General features: G+C 43.8%; 2 protein-coding genes and 1 long non-coding RNA gene across 5 annotated transcripts in view; 2 read left to right on the top strand and 1 right to left on the bottom strand.

Annotated features, from left to right (window-relative positions):
- The first annotated feature begins 1 nt into the window (after position 1).
- On the top strand, positions 2-5,961 carry LOC115339297 (protein FAM83D-B-like). Of its 2 annotated transcripts, XM_030009020.1 has the most exons (4): positions 2-870; positions 2,722-2,889; positions 3,499-3,623; positions 3,871-5,961. In XM_030009020.1, the coding sequence occupies exons 1-4, from the start codon at positions 418-420 to the stop codon at positions 4,259-4,261; spliced, it is 1,137 nt and encodes a 378-aa protein (XP_029864880.1). In that variant the 5' UTR covers positions 2-417; the 3' UTR covers positions 4,262-5,961. The 2 variants fall into 2 exon arrangements, with proteins under 2 accessions (XP_029864880.1, XP_029864881.1); XM_030009021.1 differs by lacking the exon at positions 3,499-3,623 and having other exon boundaries at positions 3,871-4,104.
- A 152-nt stretch (positions 5,962-6,113) lies between these two features.
- Positions 6,114-6,949, bottom strand: LOC115339298. Its single transcript, XR_003922677.2, has 2 exons — positions 6,625-6,949; positions 6,114-6,492 (listed from the first exon to the last, which is right to left on the bottom strand). It is a non-coding gene; the product is annotated as an uncharacterized LOC115339298 (long non-coding RNA).
- Positions 6,950-6,963: 14 nt separating this feature from the next.
- DHX35 (DEAH-box helicase 35) overlaps positions 6,964-13,110 on the top strand; it is a 33,047-nt gene continuing 26,900 nt past the window's right edge. For both annotated transcript variants that reach the window (XM_030009018.2, XM_030009017.2), the window contains exons 1-4: positions 6,964-7,181; positions 9,434-9,567; positions 9,944-10,036; positions 10,874-10,951. In XM_030009018.2, coding sequence (XP_029864878.1) covers positions 7,082-7,181; positions 9,434-9,567; positions 9,944-10,036; positions 10,874-10,951 — 405 coding nt within the window. In that variant the 5' untranslated portion in view covers positions 6,964-7,081. The remainder of the gene's footprint in view (positions 7,182-9,433; positions 9,568-9,943; positions 10,037-10,873; positions 10,952-13,110) is intronic.

The following is a 13,110-nucleotide window of genomic DNA, read 5'->3' as shown; positions in this document are numbered from 1 at the left end:
GCCTGTCCGGGAGGGCCCTTGGCCCTCTCCAACCTCAGGAGCAGCCTTTTGATCAGGGGCTGGGGAGCAGGTCGAGGGCTGTACTTACTCTCCCTGCTTAATTCGAGGTTTGCTTTTCCTGCGGATGCTTCCCCGGGCGGGGGGAAGCCCGCCGGGCTCCGCCGACCCTGACTTTCCCGTGGGCGACGCTGCTCCCGCGCCCCTTTCCTCCCCGCTGCCGGTGGCTGCGAGGGGACGGGCGGAGCGGAGGCTCCTCACCCGCGAGGCGGCCGCCCTTCGCGCCGCCGCCGCCGGTTCCCTCCCGCTCCCCCGGGGCCGGGCGGGAGGCGTGGAAGAGCCTCCCGCGCGTGGGGCCGGCCCGCGGAGCCGCCATAAAGGCGCTGGGCAGGACCGGGCCGGGCCGGGCCGCGCCGCGCCATGGCCAACCCGTCGCAGTGCCTGGAGGAGGGCGCCGGGCGCTGGCCGCCGCGGCCGCCCGGGCCGTACAGCGAGGCGCAGCGGCTGGCGCTGGAGGAGCTGGTGGCGGGCGGCCCCGAGGCGCTGCGGGCCTTCCTGCGGCGGGAGCAGCTGCCGCCCTTCCTCTCGGAGCCCGAGGTGCAGGCCATCGCGCGGGGCGCCCTGCCGCCCGCCGCGGCCCCGGAGCCGGCGGGCGAGCCCTCGCCCGGCGCCTCCCTCGACGCCTCCTCGCTCACCTACTTCCCCGAGCGCTCGGACCTGGAGCCGCCGGCGCTGGAGCTGGGCTGGCCGGGCTTCGCCAGCGGCGCCTTCCGCGGGCTCACGCGGGTGGAGGCTCACTTCCAGCCCGGCTGCGGGGAGAGCATCTACGGCTGCAAGGAGGCGGTGCGGCGGCAGATCCGCTCCGCCCGGCAGGTGAGTGCGCGCCGCCGCCGGGCAGCGCCCGGGGTGGGGGGGGGCTCTGCCGCCGCGCTGCCCTCCCGCCGCACCGCTGCCGCACGGCTTCCCGAGAGCCACCTCGTCCTGCCCCCTTCGTTTACTTTTAAATAAACTCCCGGTTTTGCTTACTGCGCTGTTTTCTTATTGCTCCCTCCTCATCTCTTGTACTTATGTTTTGAATAGGTTCGTTACTGGCCAGCTTTTTTCCCCCATATTGATGAAAACCGAGTCTGTGCTATCCGGGCCTCGCTAAGCTTGCTCAGGGAGTTGGCACCTGCGAGCGATACATCCTAAAGGCGCCCCTTCCCAGCTCTTTTAGGTAGTCCTTGCTTCCACATCGTACGGCAGACAGAGAGCAAACCTTGGGGGTTCAGCCCGTGGGAAAGATCTGCGAGGGCAGGAGCTGGCTCTCAAGGGAGGTTTTTTTACTCAAGGAGCTTGGGCGAGTAATCAGATCTTGGCTTGAAATAGCATGAGAATCTGAATAATAAGTTGAAGAAAAACTCATTTTTTATCTTAAATAGGGAGGTGAGATGTAAAAATCACCCATCGGACACTGGTGATTTTTATTTTTTTTTAACTGTTTCCCTTCGTATTTGAAAAGTTTGAAAGGCTCTGGAAAACTTAAGTTTTGGAAATAAGCTCGCCTTTTCTTCAGGCAATGCTTTTGAGGAAAAGACATCTGTTCTCAGGCAAAAAACCTCTTGCCTAGGAATCGGAGACCAAATTTGTCTAACACAGAACTAGACCCCTGTTTTTGCCATATCTCAGGGTGAGGAAGAAAACTGAAGCAATACATTTATTTTGCCACTGTTCTGGTTCTTCGGAGATATTCTCAGCACCCCCAAACACTTCCACAATCAACTCAGTGCTCCTGTTACACCAAAAGTTACTGATGTAACTGAAGAAAACTGACAGCAAAATGCCTTTCTTTTCCTCATGCAAAATACTTTTTTTTATCAGCTCAGTTACGTTAGGTTTTTTTCAGAGAGGTGTCAAGTTTTCCTCTGCCTTTGTAAGTCCTGGCACTGCTCTACAGGTGGGGAGAAAGGAGAAAATGCTCAGATTTCTGTAATTTTTTTCTGGAAGGTGAAGTTATGTGGTAAAAAAGGGAAGGCTTTAGTATGACCTTAATTAAAAACCATGAGCAATGTGCTACTGAGTAGATGCAGAAGCTATCATTGCTGCTAATCAGTGATGAACTCTGAGTGTCTTTCCACAATAGGCTTTCAGGCTAGGTTGTTCATTCCTATCAAACCAAATAAGATACAGATCCTGGCAAAAGAAGCTTCAATGTCTGCTTCTGAAATTATAGTAAAAGATGAGATTCTACAATGCAATAATAAAAATCTTAAATGTTATCTGCTATAAATCAGTCAGGCGACAACAAAATTGGGGCAAATAATCTTTAACAACAATTTCTGTCCATAAATTCAATACATTCTTTTTTTCTATTTAACTATACAGGGATAGGAGTAAGTGATCACAGTGAAGGGGCAATGTATATTGTGTCTCCTGTGCCTCAGTGTACTGTACTCAGTAATCACCTTTACCAAAATACCATTCTCTTCACAGAACTTTGTTCTAATCAGTCATTTTTTCCTTTCTCTTCTCTTTCTTATATGTCTATTAAATGTTTCAGCAGTCCTGTGAACAACAGAAGAACATACCCTATCACAGAAGACTGTACCATGTTCCATAACAACTAGGGAAAAAAACAGGAGGGGTGGGGGGGAATATTTAATTTGAAAGTCAAATTTCTCATGTGCCATCTCCCTTGGGATGCTGTGGCAACAGCCTAATGATTTCTTCTGAAACTTGTTGCAGATGATTGCCCTGGTTATGGATTCCTTCACAGATACCGATATCTTCAAAGACCTCTTGGAAGCTTGTAGCCAGCGGCAAGTTAAAGCCTATATCCTTCTAGATCAGTCTTCATTTTCCCACTTTCTAAAAATGTGCAAGGATCTGGGAGTTGACCTTGAACGGGAAAAAGTAAGCCTTGTTATATTTTTAGGGATAGAGAGTTGATCTTCTTATGACTGTAATCTTTGAGCTATCAAAAGAAAAAACTGTTATGCCTGCTGCCACAACTTAAAATGGGGTTTATGTAGCTCTAGCTCCTTCTTGGAAGACTTAACCATTCTTGCATAAGAAGGCAATTATTAGGAAAACTGAAATCTTTGTAAGCGGATGTTACTGGTGCTTTCTGAGCACAAATAATAACTGAATATTCAAGGAAAATGCAAGAGGAATGTCCAGTTCCTAAAGCATGACTGGAGTTGCTCAGGCTCGCAGAGACTTTGAAGGCTGATGGAGGGGCAGGTTCTCAGGAGTCTATGGAGTTTGGCTCCCTCCAAGGTTAGGCGACAGGAGTTTTTACAATCACATTGTGCACAATCAGTTTATGGGTTTGCCCCTTAATGCCACCTCTTTGCCTACTAAAACAAGACAAAATTATCATTTGGTTCCTAGAGAGTGAATCTTTTGCCGCTGCACAGCAACCTTTGCTAGTTCATCAGTGATCGGTTATTGTTGTGTTACTCCTTTAAAAGCAATCATTTAACTTTGAAATCCACATGATGCTTGCCGTATCTTTAACAGTTGATAAGAATTCGAAATATCACTGGGAAGACATACTACACGAGGTCGGGTGCCAAAATTGTTGGAAAAGTCCGTGAAAAGTTCATGTTAATTGATGGCATTAGAGTGACAACAGGCTCCTACAGGCAAGTGCCAATTTCTTTCTGTTGCTTAACATGATTTCTTTACATGGAAAGGAAAAACAGCCATGGTACAAAACTGCTTTCCTTATCAGAGTTTATGTGTAATGTTTGTCCTAAAAAGAGCACACTGCTCATCATTTGGATTATAAGAATGATTTTACTAAATGTGAAGAAAGAGAATTTTCAGTTAATACTTTGTGTACTATTTGTTTTGAATTAACTCAGAATTTTCTCATTCTTCTTTTGCTAGTTTTACGTGGACAGATGGGAAGCTGAACAGCAGCAACATTTTGATCCTGTCGGGCCCCGCAGTTGCACACTTTGATCTGGAATTTCGGATTCTTTATGCACGGTCAAAGCCTATCAACCTCAAAGAGTTATCCAGCTGCAAGAAGAATAAAGTGTTGGACCAGCTGGTCAGGATAACAGTGGCTTCCAGAGACTTGACCAGGGAAAACTTCCTGAGAATGGAGTTTTTGTATCTTAGAGCTTTTGTAGGAAATCTAAAATGGAAGCGAAGCTGGCTGCATGCTGCAAGGGAGGCAGTCTATGTGTCAAATAATGCAATGCATGCCTCTCCTCCACTGACTAAGAGGAATGGCTCTCTAGTTATGAGGCCACACTGGATCATAGAGAGATGAATTGCACATTGACTCAGGGCAGGAAGCAGAACCTCAGGAATCACGTCCAGCTGTCCATGTCCAGTACTGTCTTACAGTATGTTTGTGAGAGCAGCTGGGAAACAAACCTCGAACTGAGAGAAAGTGATACTGGAATTGTGGGTTTTTTTGAAGACCACTATAATGCAGATCAACAGATACAATTATGGTATTGTCAGGCTCAGAGTTGTTTAAAAAAACCCAAACACTTTAACATCTGGAAAGTCATTATTGATTTCTAGTATTCTGTCAGATTTTCATTTTTCAACCTATTCTTACATATTTTAAGATGATGGGTTAGCAATGTCTTAGCTCAGTTGCTCAAACCTTTTTTTTTTTAAGGAAGCTAGGTATAGAAAAGAATATTGCTTAAAAGTCTTCCAAAGATGAATAGCAGGACTGCTGTATGGCTCTGAAATCAGTCTAAGCTTAGTCTTGTGTTGCACGAACTCTCCGCGAACTGTTTCATGACATAGAACTGAAGGGCAGTAACCTTAATCTAGGAACTAGTAGATCAGTACCATGCTACTAGTCCTCAAATGTCACATTGTCTTTACACAAAGCTATGCTGCTAAGCAGAACGAGCTAACATGTCAGATGAACAAGGCTTTTGCAGTGACTGAATTTCAAATGACCCTTTCTTAATTATAAGAATACTTGGATTGTTGGACATCATGCAATAAATGTGTGCAAGGAACAGTATTCCTAAGACCCTACTATGTTTGTAGCAGAGCCAAATAAGACCATTTTCTTGGCATTACTGTATATACTTTTTGGTTTCTCTATGGTTGTTACTGCTGTCTGATCTTATGGGAAAAAAGTTGAGTAGATCTGAAATCTGTGAAGCTGCTGCTATTTCTCAAAAGCCTTACTTCCACCAGACATGCAATAACATGAAAATCATAAATAGAACCATTTATTTTTAAGGTTTCCTGCAAGCTAGATTTAAAAAATATATCCATTCATTTCTGGAGACAAACAGAAAAAAAAAACCCTAAATGAATAAACTATCCCCCCAAACAGTTGTACATTGAGGCACTGAAATTCCAGCAGCCTGTCAGTACAGAAACTCTTGTTAGTCCAACCATGCCAGCTGTGGCAAAAGCAAAGAGACACCATTTCTCAAGTTGTTCTTGAGGCTCTTGCTACTGCAAAAAACTTGGGTATATGCTTGTGTAAGTGTCTTGTGGGTTCTGGGCTTTGAAGGGGAAGGTTAAAACTTAGCTGGGGAATTTCATATGGGTCTATGCTCCACATCAGCAGGATAACATTAAATTGGACATGTGCAGCTTACAAAAATGGTCTTTATGGACAATGCAGTAACATAGTGATTAGGATACAACTAACCTGCGCCCTTTTTCTTCTGCACTTACATTCATGGAAATGTAATAGTTCTGACTTTCCTAATCTGTGAATGTTCAATATATAGTCTTAGCTTTCATCCAGAAGTATGTATTTTTATTCTTAAGTGTATTTTCCATAAATACAAAAACCATACAATGTTGTAATCCATGGAAAATATTGTTTGTGCAATCTTATTTTCACAATAATATCTGTATATGTTTTCTCAAATACAAGTTTTTAACTTTGTTATTCATCTCATTACTTTAGTAGGCAACTCTTTCCATGTGCCATTAGTAGGGCTTTTTCTCAACACTTGCTAATATACCGATGATACAAAATACTGTGATAAGAGTTGTGTTTATTTTTGATAGAGTGGTCTTAATCTGAAAAGTACATTGAAATAAATAGCTAGGGTTTTAAGAATGTCTTTAATTATGACTGAATAACCTCTTTTTCAAGTGGTTACCTAGAGACTTAGCATAACAAGTGACCATGGAGGTACAGGGTTGTGAAATGCAGTCTGTGTGAATCGCCACAACCGCACTGCTAGTGTGTCAAGTTATTAATGAAAATGATTAAGAATATAAAATGGGATTAATTTTTTTTCCCTTAAGCATGAGTTTTTGACAGCATTACTAAACTTATTAGAAGCTAGCTGTAACTTTTTTTTTTTTACTCCAGCCTATGCTTAATTAACTCAAAGTCTACATTAAATTTGATTCAATAATAACTTTCACGGGCTGTAATAAGCCTATGGTAGGGCACAGCTGGGTCTTTTAACTATTACTGTAATTGTTTTCTTTCTAGTTCTTCAGCTGCCTGGTGTAAAGTGCAATAGCTGTGGCACACACAGTGTGGAGGCATCCTTCCTGTGGAGAAAGGAAGTGATTAGTTTTCCTTAATTACTGAGACAAGGACTTTTTGGAAGTGATCTTTCAATCCCGATAAATCCTAGGTTCTCCCCCAGGTCATACACTTCATTTTAGCAACAGGAGTAGTACCTGGAAGGCTTGGCTCAGACGTGCCCCCCGGGCCCGCTTTATCTTTACTTCACTCTTCTCCTTTTGGCTCGGAGGGGAAGGGTGGGTTTCAGTCACACTTGAGGACAATTTTATCAACCGGGTTTCCTCAGCAACATCCCTTCCGTGTGTCTGACTAACAGCACGGACCTTACGCACGCTGTTATCAACGGGGAGCCGTTCTTGCCGTTAAGGTTGGGAAATGTCCAAAGCTTCAGCCCTTTACGCTTTGCGCCAACAGCTACAGTGCTGGGGACAGACGGGGCCCTTCGCCTGCCTTCAGAGAAGCAGGGGCAGCGGTCAGCTCTCCCGCCCAGCGCCCTCCACACGCCGGCGGGAGGCGGCTTCCCTCAGCAAAAGCACCCGGCACGGCTGGGCGGCGGGGCCGCCTCAGGGCCGGGAGAGACTCTCGGGGCCGGCGGGCCCGCACCGGTGCACCATGGCAACGGACGGCACGTCACGTGAGCCCCGCCGCTTCCGCTTGCCCTCTCACCCCAAGATGGCGGCGCCCGTGGGACCGGTGAAGTTTTGGAAGCCGGGTGAGGGGGCGCGGCCGGTGTGTGGAGCGGCGGTCCGGGGGCGGCGGGGGTTGCGTATGAGAGAGTTCCTTCCCGGGCTGTCTGTGGCGAGGGCCGGAGCGAAAGCCGCGGCGCTGCCCCCGGCAGCCGTCAGCTCTTGGGGGTCGCACGGATTTCAGACGCCGAGGGCAGCGGAGAAACGTGCTGTCCCTCCGCCGCCGGGGCCTGGAGGGCGGCGAGGTCTCTGTGACTCCAGCCGGGGTCTGCCCGGAGGCGGGGGAGGGGACGGAGCCCCCCCTCAGCCCGCTGGGGTGGGGGTGCTGCCCTTCAAGGGGGCCTCGACCGGCTGGAGAGAGGGGCAGGGGAACCCCAAGGCGTTTAATAAAGGGAGATGAGCAGTCTTGTCCCTGAGGGGGAATAACCCCAGGTGCCACAGGCCAGGGAGAGCAGCTCAGCAGAGCTGAGGGGACCTTGGGGTCCTGTGGGCTACAAGCTGAGCCTGAGCCTTGGCAGCAAAGGTTGCCCACATCCTGGGCGGCATGAGGAGTAGCATCGCTGTTAGGTTGAGGGAGGTGATCCTTCCCCTCAGCACTGGGAAGGCCATATCGGGGGTGATCTGTGGGCTCCCCAGCGCCAGAAGGACACGGACTTACTGAAGGAGGTTCGCAAGGTGACGGGCCGCAGCGACGATTGAGAGGTGGGAGTGTGCGACGTGCAAGAGGAGGCTGAGAGAGCCGGGACTGTGCAGCCTGGAGAAGAGGAGTCTCAGGAGGATCTTTTCGATGTATATAAATACCTGCTGGGGGGTGTAAAGAAGATGGAGCCAGACTCTTCTTGGTATTGCCTACTGACAGTACAAGAGGCAAGGGGCACAAGCTGAAATACGAGAAAGTCAGCTTAAACATGAGAAGTACCTTTTCTACTGTGGGAGTGATCAGGTTCTGGAACAAGCAGTCAGGCAGGTTGTGGGGTCTCCAACCTGACTGAACAAGGACCTGAGCAGCCCGCTGTAAGTGACCCTGTGGTAAGCAGGGTGTTGGTCTAGAAGGTCTCCAGAGGTCCCTGCCAGCCTCTGCTGTGCTGTGACTCTGTGATCCTTCCCTTGGACTTTGGGTAGTGTGTACCTTCCCATTCACTTATCCCAAAGGGGAGCTTGGTGGGTCTGAGTTTGGCAATTTTTTTTTTTAATTGGTTGCCGCGTTGTGGTATGCTGTGGTTTGCAGAGCTATTCCAGACTCAAGATTAGTTTAGCAAACACCTTCTTAATCATTTGAATATTATAGTAATATGCGTGTGTAGACAATATGTGTATCTATAGTAGTATGTTGACGGTAGTTTATTAAAAAAAAAAAGCATAGAAAATGCTGTGAAAGAAAATCAGTGGGTGATGAGAAGCAATATCTGTTAACTTCATTGATTTGTCAAGATATAGATTTTCAAGTCTCTGGTTCTTAACTTCCCCATCTGTCCTTGGGAGTGAAGAGTTATTGGAATTGTTGCTAATCATCACTCTTAAAATTGGATCAATTTGCTCTAAAACCTGCTTGGCAGCTTTGAATAGGGACTAACTGTTTTTAAACAGTGGAAAAAGTGGAAAAAGCCCAAACAAGCAAATCCTACAAAACAGGGGAATCCTCTTTGCTCTCAGACTTCCCCAGTTGAATCTGCAGCTGGAGATGATACATTCCATTATTGAGATGAGTTTTTGTTTCTAGTTCACTTGCATGATTCAGCATTTTTGGTTGTCAGTAGTTTTATGGTAACCTGCAGCAGGAATAAATCAAGTTTCAGTTACTGAAGTAAATTCAGATCTGAAGCAAGTGGCATATCTCATGAGTGCGCAAGGTTGAATGTTTATACAGTTGATGTTAGTGAAGGGAAGTTCTCTTACATGTCTGGCTAGCTTAAAATCCATGGACATACTTCTGAGAAGGATATTTAAGATATATTAGAACCGTTGCACACAAAAAGAAGAAAGTTGCCAAGATCTTGCTGTATGTTTCCTATGTGCTTCTTTTCCTCCTTTTTCTTCTTTTAAAATTCAAATACTTACTCACATTAGATTAATTTTTTTTAAACCAACAGGAGACATATTTCATTTGAAAGAATTTTTGTGTGTATACTGTTAGTTAATATTTTGATTATTTTCATAGAAAAGTTAATATGCTACTACCCATGATTCCTCCTTGTAAGGAACATATTTATTTTGGTTGTATTGTGATACACTAGGCAGAAGTGTGTTTCTCCAGTTAAAATTAACTTATATCATCTAGGCACGGAAGGTCCTGGTGTCAGTGTCTCAGAGGAGAGACAGAGTCCTGCTGAGAGTAGTGGCATAACTGTCATCTATAATCCTTATGCATCTCTTTCTATTGAACAACAAAGACAAAAGCTGCCTGTTTTTAAGGTACGGAAGTTCTTTTTGATATATTAAATCTTTTGTATGATGTCTGGCTCTTATGTCTTTTTTTGCAAGAGCAGTATAGAACCACTTTGCAACATAAAATAATATTTTTATGACCTTGCTGTCTTTATTTGTTGGAATTGATTGTCCTGTTTGACAACTGTTACTGACAAATTTACAGGCTTTGTAGATTTATGTTATTTACTATACGTTGTACGTGTCATTTATAGATTTTAAAGAACTGTTTAGCTTTCGGCAGTAAAATCCATGTAACATGAATCTACTGTGTCTGCTGGATAAGTAAATATCGTCATTTTAATTATTTTCTTATTTTTGTACACATCTTTTTTTGATGCTTAAATGTCATCTTCTCTTTTAGCTAAGAAATCACATACTTTATCTAGTGGAGAACTATCAAACTCTGGTGATTGTTGGGGAAACAGGTTGTGGGAAATCAACGCAGATTCCACAAGTAAGTATCTGTTTAACTTGGTAAAATCAGGTATTCCTTCAGGGGATTTTACATGAAAGGTTAAACCAGCAACCCAGAACTGCACTGTGAAAATTGAAGTCACCTGGGCTCGTGTGTGTGATCAAAAGGAGAGAAATATAAGGAGAAAATAGCAGGAGCTGCTATATCTGTAATACAAAACCTTCTTCCACTACAGGAGAGGACCATATACAACAAATAAGTTTATGCTGGTACAAACAGTAGTCACTGTGCTATAGTAGGTGTTTATTACTCTATCAGAATCATGTTTAAGATTTTGTTGAGAATATGTTTTCAAGAAGGAAAAAAGGTACACTTTTCTTATGAGCTTTCATCTTGGAAATTTCTGGAATATTGTATTTTTTGTGGTTTTGTAAAATTTTCTCTTTTGTGACAGGAATGGAAAAAGTCTGAGAATGTTTCAAAGTTAGTTCTTGATTTTAACTTAAAAATCACAAACTAATGATGAATGTCATCTGCTTCATTGTGAGTGCAGGACTTGTGCTGCTTAGCTTTTTTTTTTAAAGGGGTGGTAAAATAAAGGAAAGAAAAAAAAAATGAAGTAGTTAAAAAATATTTGAGAACCAAAGAGCTGCTCTTAGATGCTTTCTGAAAGCATATGTGCTTAAGAGGTAGGTATTGTACTAAATTACTTTTAATGGTGAGATTAATAATGCACAAAAATCTCTAAGTAACTGATTTGCCTAAGGTCATGCATCAGTGTCAGAACCAGAAAAAAGAACATAGAGCGGAGAACTAACACCTTGCTGTAATCACAGCATGACCAATTAATTTCTTATCCTCAATATTTGTTTGCAGTACCTAGCAGAAGCTGGCTGGACAGCTGAAGGAAGAGTTGTTGGAGTGACACAGCCTCGTCGGGTTGCTGCTGTTTCAGTGAGTTTCTCTGTGTCCAAATTTTCCCACTTTGTTGTCATTATAACCTCCAATTTATTAGCAGGTTTTGCTGAATAGCAGGAATCACAACTGTACGAGCTCCTGAACGAATAGATGTTACTGCTTATCTTCCTCCCAGAATTGCTGGTACTGTACACTGAATTCAACCTGATTAGTAGTTCGTGCCAAAGATTCCAAGTCCAGAATTGCGGATGTAGAAGCTTTGAAATAAAATTGAGTGGTATCAGCAGAACTGTGCACAGAAGTTAAAGCTGTGCAGGGTTGAGCTATGATGGACTCTGGACTAGAACTGTGCTTGTGTGACCCTTAACTTCTTTCATAAAGTAAATAGTGATGTAAATCTGTGTACAGTAACATAGCCAGTGGAAGAAAGAGGAGACTGTGTACCTCTTTCTAGCAATTCATACCTAGGTTTTTTAAAATCTTTTTTTTCTGTGTTTTTTTTGTGGCTGTGGGTTTTTGGGTTTTTTTGTCTGTTTCCCCTTGTAAGAGTGTCAGAGAAAATAAGAAACAATTCTATTGTGACAAATCTTTTTATATACATAGTATGTCTAGGAGAACATAACGTCAGCTAGATGTATTAGGAGAGGAAGAAGAGGAGATGCTGAGGGCAGCAACTTGTAGTCTGGTAACAGTCTGCACAGAAGGCATCCAGTGCTCCTTGTCTTCATAAATGTTGCCAAACACTGACTTGGTGGGCTGAAGTTTCTGCTGCAGCATTCTTTTTGTACTGAAAACTGAGGTGCCACTTGTAACCCTCATTTTGCCTCTTCTTTATAATGTATTAAACTGTACCTGCAACAAATCAGTTTATGCCTCTGGTAAAAATGTAGTAGACTGAGCAGCTGCACAACTTGCTGTTTCATCTCATCCAGTATTCTCTGACCAGATCCAACATGGTTAAGGAAACAGCCTCTAGCAGTGATCTGCATCTTGTGCTTTGGGCAGGCTGCCTGCAGTGTCCTCCCTTTTCTCCTTCATAGCACATCCAGCTGACAGTGCATGGTTCTACAGGAGATGTTGTGTATACTGCAATGATTTCTCGTGACTAACTTAGTTCTCTTGTCCCTTTCATGTCTTAACAAGCTACTTTTAAGCCTAAAATAAAAAGATTATTCAATTAGGGCTTAGTATGTAGACACAGTAGGATTTTTCTTCAAGAATGTTGTTGCAAACTGCCTGGACTGTATGGCTGTTGCAGGGAGATGAGAGATATAGTTGATAATTTATTGCTTTGTCTTGAACTGGAAGTGATCTTTTGTTTTAATAGGTGTACATATCTGCTTTCCCATCTCGAGTATGGGGGTTGTCAGAAGCAACGTAGGTAGTTGCAAAGACATAAGGCATAGTTTAGAAATTCCTGAATGTCTGCTTGCATTACCCAGACTGACAATTATCCTGAATGCTTGGGGCTGAAAGTGATGGAGTGATAAGATTCCAAGTGAAATCATGAATTCACTGCCTGTCGGTATAGTTTAGAATCTCATTCAAATGACTGAAAATAGCTTGCTCTTGGAATTCTGGACTAATGAATGTATTGTGGAGTTTTATTGTGTCTTTAGCTATTAAATGTCTTTGTAGCTTGCTGAAACCATGGCCTGATAATACCTAATACTCTGTAGAATAAGTCTGAATAACTCAAGATTTTTAGCTGAAGGAGCTATCGGCTTAAAACTGGCTGAGGGTAGTACTGTTGCAAAAATGGATGCTGCTTTTAATTATTCTGCCAGTTGTCTGTCTGTTTTCTGCATAGAAGATTCTCTGTTTTGAAAAGTACCATAGCATCTTTATTTAAAAAAAAAAAGTCTAAGTAAGCTCAGTGACAGATCAGCTTAACTGATAACTTTTTCTGTATGCCATATACCTATACTCTTTCCCTTTTTGCATGCTAGCTGTGTTCTTAAATTGTACTCCCACAGTTGCTGGTAGGTGGTCCTTCCCCAGCGTTGTGACTGGTTGAGTGGTTGGCTTTGTAGGTCTCTCAGAGTACTTATCACAGAAAGGTACCTCTGTAGCTTTCCTGAGTAGAAGCAGTGTGAAACAGATTTATTAATTTACACTAAAACATTTTAAAGTATTTACCGCTTGTATGTTCAGTATGCGCTGTTATGTTGAACAGAATTTTGTGTTTGAACGAG

Source organism: Aquila chrysaetos, chromosome 3 (genome assembly GCF_900496995.4).
Source record: "Aquila chrysaetos chrysaetos chromosome 3, bAquChr1.4, whole genome shotgun sequence".
NCBI classification, from domain to species: Eukaryota; Metazoa; Chordata; class Aves; order Accipitriformes; family Accipitridae; genus Aquila; species Aquila chrysaetos.
Note: the sequence above shows the minus strand (reverse complement) of the source record. Positions and strands in the feature narration are given on the sequence as shown.

What these genes read in the sequence shown, in the direction of transcription:
- LOC115339297 (XM_030009020.1), top strand. Translation starts at nt 418, where the DNA reads ATGGCCAACCCGTCGCAGTGCCTGGAGGAGGGCGCCGGGCGCTGGCCG. An exon ending in AGATCCGCTCCGCCCGGCAG is followed by an intron (nt 871 to 2,721) that starts GTGAGTGCGCGC and finishes AACTTGTTGCAG; the next exon opens with ATGATTGCCCTGGTTATGGA. An exon ending in GTGACAACAGGCTCCTACAG is followed by an intron (nt 3,624 to 3,870) that starts GCAAGTGCCAAT and finishes TTCTTTTGCTAG; the next exon opens with TTTTACGTGGACAGATGGGA.